Source organism: Pocillopora verrucosa, chromosome 11 (assembly GCF_036669915.1).
Source record: "Pocillopora verrucosa isolate sample1 chromosome 11, ASM3666991v2, whole genome shotgun sequence".
Taxonomy (NCBI): Eukaryota; Metazoa; Cnidaria; class Anthozoa; order Scleractinia; family Pocilloporidae; genus Pocillopora; species Pocillopora verrucosa.
Window position 1 is genome coordinate 16,289,778 of NC_089322.1, and position 6,000 is coordinate 16,295,777.

Consider the following 6,000-nt stretch of genomic DNA (forward strand, 5'->3'; position numbering starts at 1 on the left):
CGACAAAAAAGACCAAGTGTCAAGACTTTATCTGAACTCCCTACTGAATGCTGATAGACCTGTCAATCTTGTAATATTTCTTTAATTGTTAGTTCACCCAGAAGTGGTGAAAGTTGGGCTGGCGATGTTTTTAATTCCTCAGGTACCCTTTTAATAGTTATTCCCCTGAGGCCAGTCGTTTATTTTAGCAGGGGGGAGAGGACTGCCAATTTCCAAAGTCCCCCTTAATACTCTGTTGGCGAGAGCTAATTCCCACCACTATATCCCCCCCCCCCCCACCGTCGATTAATAACAACCACACCCTAAGTTAGATTTTTCATCGATTTTCCCTTTCCCAAAGTTAATTTCCCAGAATGTGCTGCTTCTATTACTTTCCGTTTAAGGAGGTAAAAGTATAGCCTCTACCTTTCAATTAACCTTCCTAAGTTTGCTATGGGAGGAGATGGTAAGGGGAATAAATTGCGCATGGGTGGTTTGTGTTGCACAAAAACGGTGCAAGCTGCAAGGAAAAAGCAAAGTGCCCATAGAAATAATGGGCTTTTAGATTCTATGCCATTCACAGACTTTGCATTTTATCCTTAAGCACCGTTCAGAGCGTTAGAAAAGGAAAGAGCCGCAGGGTATTTAGAGAACATGAACTCTATTCAAACAGCTATGAACAGAGGGCGAGACCACACCAGCTTCACCCTCTGTTAGGCTGTCACCGTCACTCTTGAAAAGAGAAAAGCTTAGTTAAGAAGGTGACTCCTTCATCTCCTTTCAATTGAGTCCCTTTTTTTCAGCCATTATCCCTTCCCCCCATTCTCCCACTCCGTTCACATTTGTTGAACCGGAAGGCAGATGTTTGACAGTTGCATGGTCACAAGAATGAAGTGAAAATAGTGTGGCTGAGGAGAATTGCAGCCGAGCGTTTTTTTTTTCCTTTTGGGCGAAGTCCGTCGCGCAAGTCTAAAAAAAACTAGGAGAGCTACCAAAAAAAAGGAAAGATAAAGATGTTCACGCGCCGCTCTGAGCCCTCGGAGTGAGCACTAACATTAATTTTTTCTTCACTGATGTTTTTCGACTCGCGCAACGGATTTTACCGAAAAGTGGGGACTGCCCGTAATCTAGTGCTGTATCGCCGGTTACGCTAAATAAAATCCTGTAGTTTGGTTTAAAATGTTCATACAGGTTTGAACTAGTTTGAACTCCGTTTACTCAAATATAAAAGAGCAGAGACCAATTTTTAAAAAAGAGTTAATTATTCACACGTTGACCGAACGCTAACAATGTGATATTCGTTACGTTTTGTTCACCTTTTTCGTCACGAGACAGAATCATTTGCTAGATTTTAGCAGTTTAAACTGTTTATAGTATCAATCTGTGTATTCTAAAAGTTCTGTCCGACTATCTTTTCTTTTCAAATGGTTCAAATCTAAGATTTTTGACGCTACTAACTGAGAACAGTTGGGGTCAGTCAAGGTCGGACTTTGCTCAACAGACTAATTTGCATAATCTGCTGTCACGCTAGGAAAACAAAAATTTGAAGTCACTACGGCGAAGGAAATTAGGAAGGAAAGTGCAGGATGTTTTGATATTTCTATGCTTTCGGAAATCTTATCAGAGGAAATCAGCCAAAGTTTTTATTGGTCTAGTCTGGAATTGAGAAATATCACCTAAGAAAGAAAGAGTACTTTTGACCAATTTCAGAAAGCTTTCTAAAGGCCCGTTTAAACGATTTCAACATTTGACAAACATTCATTCAACAAAAGGGCCTTCTGCAGCTTTGAATATTGAGAGCTCTCAATAATCCTCAGTCCTCAATCCTTAATCCTCGAGAACTAGGTATCGAGGTATCGAGGGCCTCAGTTTTAGTGTTTACTTATGCTAATAAGAAAAATCAGCCTCGAAACTGCTGTGTTCAGAGTGTACAGAGAAGGTTTACGAAGAGAGTGGATTGAAAATACCTTTCCACAAGTTCCCAGAAGACAGAGATCTGTTCACAAAGTGGATAGTCGCGATACGGAGAGATGTTGGATGAGATGGAAATATCTGCTTCCACGCAGTCCTTCACTCTGAGAGAGAACAAACCCCATGAGCTGCAAGGCCATGACAATCATTGTTTTCAAACCATAAATCCGAAAGATTTCTTACCGTTTGCAAAGTTACGCTTTTGTGGAGGATCCTTTGCAGTTATCATCTCGACATTGCAGCCAAAACTTCAACTCTGAATTTTTTAATTGACTGGGATCTTAGTTTTTAAGTGAAGACGATATTCTCGGAAGTTCTATAAGTGGAAGAGATTCCAGCAGTTCTGAGGGATGATTTTCTTATTAGCATAACTAAAAACTAAAATCGTGGCCCTCAATGCCTACGCTACCCTCCCTAATCCACGATCCACACCAAATGCGACACACAAACGAATTAAAATAGGTTATAACCATTAAGCTAGGTTCCGTTCTCAGAAGAAAGCAGATTTTACCTTTCTGTGACAGCACATGATAACCAGACATTTGTTTATTGTTACTTTCTCACGCTTTCTTAGAAACATTGAAATCCAAAACTGAAGCTATCAAATGGCGCTCTGGAGAACACGAGATCTCTTCTGAAGAGATCCGATTCGCTGCTTTTAATAGATTACTGCCTATTACTCGTGTGGTGTCAACAAGTTTCTCGGAATCCCAAACTCACTAAACGCCGGTAAATGTAGGGACGATAAAATGAGGTTGATGGTTTATTTCCAAACCATCGTAGCATGTTGTTTTTCGTGATACAGTGGCTACTGCGACACATTCGGTCACGCTATGAAATCGATTTTACTACGCAGTCACAGAGAAAGTTCACAATAGGTGGATAAAATTGCAATGTAAAACTGTCAAACTCCGCCCGAAGATCACGCGATCCTACAGAGATCTGATTCGCTGATAGAATGCTAAGCCAAGTTCAGTTTCTCAGAATCTCAAACAAAACAGAGCTGTGTTACTCTCAACAATTCGTGATGGAGTCGCTTCTAAAAAACCTCAAAGAGCATGTAACATGTTCGATTTGTTTGGATACTTACACTAAACCGAAGACCATCGCTTGCCTTCATACGTTCTGCTGTGAATGCCTGGAGAGACATGCATTGACGAGACAAAAACAAGGGTTGTATCCATGCCCCGAGTGTCAGGCACAAGTTCGCATCCCTGAAGGAAATCGCTTTGATAATCTGCCGAGCAGTTTTCTGCACAACAGTTTGTTGAGTCTTCTTGCTGTTCGACACAGTGGCGAAGGAAGCGAGATTAGCTGTAGTACATGCCAGAAGAGGAGCGCTGAGATCAACTACTGCTTTGACTGCGAGAAGTTTATGTGCCCAGACTGTGTGAAAGCACACGAAGTCTTTCGAGAAAGTATGTTTGAGGGACACAAAGTCACACCAGTGCAACAGTTTCAAGCCGCAGACTACGAGGCCTTGTTGAAAAGGCAGTCATTTTGCTCAGAGAATTACCACAAAAAAGATGTGATTCGTTTTTTTTGCGTGAACTGTCAAAGTTGTGTATGTCAAGTTTGCATCGCCACAGATCACAAAAGCCACGATATTGTTCTGCTTGAAAAGGCAGCCGACGATGAAAAAGTAAACATCATTGCCAGAGCGCAGCTGGTCAAAGGGAAGAAAGAGGCTTGCCGAGGTGTTATTCGTGAATTTGAGAAGACGGAACTTGAGTTAGAAACGAACATTACCACAGCTAAACGCCAAGTCTCTCAAGCAACCGAACAGATGATGGGAAAGCTTCGCCAACTGGAGCGCGAAGCCATTTCTGCCCTCGAGAAGACTCGCGTGTCAAGGATTGAGAAATTACATTCTGGAAAAGCATCGGTTGTGTCTTTTGAAAAGCAACTTGACCAAGCATTTGAGTTCAGTAACAACCTGGTTAACAGAAGCTCAAGTTCAGACATAATGCAAAACAAGAAAAATGTAGAAGAACGAATCGAAGACCTCATCAAGACCACAATGCCAGCACTTCCGGCTAGCTCGTGTGTAGGATTTGTGACGACATGTAAACCAGAGAGTTTGAGTCTGGGATTTACGAAATTCAGCGAAACAGATGTGCAAGGATCGGCCGTAGAAGGACTGGATCAGAATTTCCAAGCTGGTATAGAGGCAGAGCTACTAATTTGTCCCAAAACAAGCGAAGGAGAAATCAGAAACACTCAGCACACAGATCGTGTTGAAATACACATAGACCCTGCGGATCAGGTGAGGAGCTTGGTGACGAGTGAAAAAGAAGATGGAAATTTCCAAGCAAAATTTGTAGCGAAAATACCAGGTACTTATAAAATAGAAGTAAAGATAAATGGACAGAAACTTGCCCGGAGTTCATTTTCTATTCTGGTCAAAGTTCGAGAATTAAATATTGTAGGCAAGTTGGATATACATGGAGAAATGCTCCAAGGTCCAACCGGCATTGCAGTGAACAGCAAAGGTGTTATTGCTGTGGCTGATTCTGAAGGTCACTGTATCCTGGTATTTGATGAGACAGGAAAGCTTGTGCGAAAAATTGGTTCTTATGGAGACAAGGATGGACAATTAAAGGATCCAGTCGACGTCACATTCCTAAAGGATGACGAGATTCTGGTGGCTGATCAATGTAATCACCGAATACAGCAGTTGAATGTACAGACAGGGAACTTTGTGAAAAGCTTTGGAAAACTGGGAAGTGGAGATGGAGAGTTTAAGAATCCTGTAAGTGTTTGTATTACAAGTGATGGACGTTTTATCGTTGTAGCGGATTTTAATAACAGCAGAATTCAGGTGTTTACAATGGATGGTGAACCTGTGTTTAAGTTTGGAGACAGCGGTCCAGAAAGGCTGGATTATCCCGCCGGCTGCGTTTGTTACGAGGAAAAAATCTTTGTAACTGACAAGAATAATAACTATGTGAAAGTGTTTAATGAGAGAGGACAGTTTTTGTATAAGTTTGGAGAAAAAGGAAACGGTGATGGACAGATGAATAAGCTTGATGGCTTATGTGTTGACAAACATAATAACGTTTTCTTATGTGATGGGGGAAATAATCGAGTTCAACAGTTTACATTGGAAGGAACTTTCACTGGAAAGACAAGTTCAAATATTCAGTTTGGATGGCCGGGGAGTGTCATCCCAATGCTAGATGATCAGATTGTGGTCACAGACTACATAAAGAAAGAAGTTTACATTCTGAAATGAATGCCCATTTTTGAAAGTAACTATCAATTCTTCGTAAGCAAACCTTTTGCGAATATCTGTAAGTTTTATTGTTTTATTAATTTACGGAAAACTGTGACATGTCACGTGTCACAAGAGAACTTGAAAGAAAATGGCTAGAATCAGCAACTTGCCTTCTAATTTTTCAAGGACAGTTTCAAAGAATTGTTGATTCATCACTTCAGAAATGTGATTGTGTGAGCTTTTATTAAATTATAGTAATAGGACTGAGTGGAGTCCAATTCGGTCTATAATCATACGAGTGATTGACAAAATCGGACGACTACGAACGGGGAGTCCCATTTGTCAATCACCAGTTTAAAAAAGAAACTAGACATCGGTTATACGTTTTCATGAAAAGACAACGGTTCAGTCGCCGAAATGCGCGACAACAGCGCTTGCATATGACACGCATTGTCCATTTACACAGGCATGACATGTCAACTGTTCTATTCAATTGTCCAGTTACAAGCATGACATCTGCACTGTCCAATTGGTGCTCAAATCGAGCTAGTGATTTTGTTGTAGTTTTGACAGACCACAAAATCGATTTCAAACGAGATTAAGCTTTGTAACCGCTCAAAGATTTAGGAGTATTATTAAGGCAAAAAAAAAACACATTTCTTCAAAATAAATGTACAGTGGCACTGATTTATGTAAATTGTTGATGATACATTTTACTTATCAACTTTAAATTTTTCCAGCATGTAGTAGACTTTACCGTTAGCATATTTTGGTAGAGTTTTAAAGTTAAATAATAGTAATTCTCTCATCAAATGAAGCATACCTTTGTATCA

The 6,000-nt window shown here is 40.5% G+C and overlaps 1 protein-coding gene across 1 annotated transcript; it reads left to right on the plus strand.

Moving 5' to 3' along the window:
* The first annotated feature begins 2,943 nt into the window (after positions 1–2,943).
* LOC136277070 (E3 ubiquitin-protein ligase TRIM71-like) lies at positions 2,944–6,000 on the plus strand. Its single transcript, XM_066158718.1, has one exon. It carries the CDS (start codon positions 2,978–2,980, stop codon positions 5,183–5,185), a length of 2,208 nt encoding a protein of 735 aa, XP_066014815.1. The 5' UTR covers positions 2,944–2,977; the 3' UTR covers positions 5,186–6,000.

Excerpts from the sequence above, each read along its gene's own strand:
- LOC136277070 (XM_066158718.1), top strand. The coding sequence starts at position 2,978 with ATGGAGTCGCTTCTAAAAAACCTCAAAGAGCATGTAACATGTTCGATT.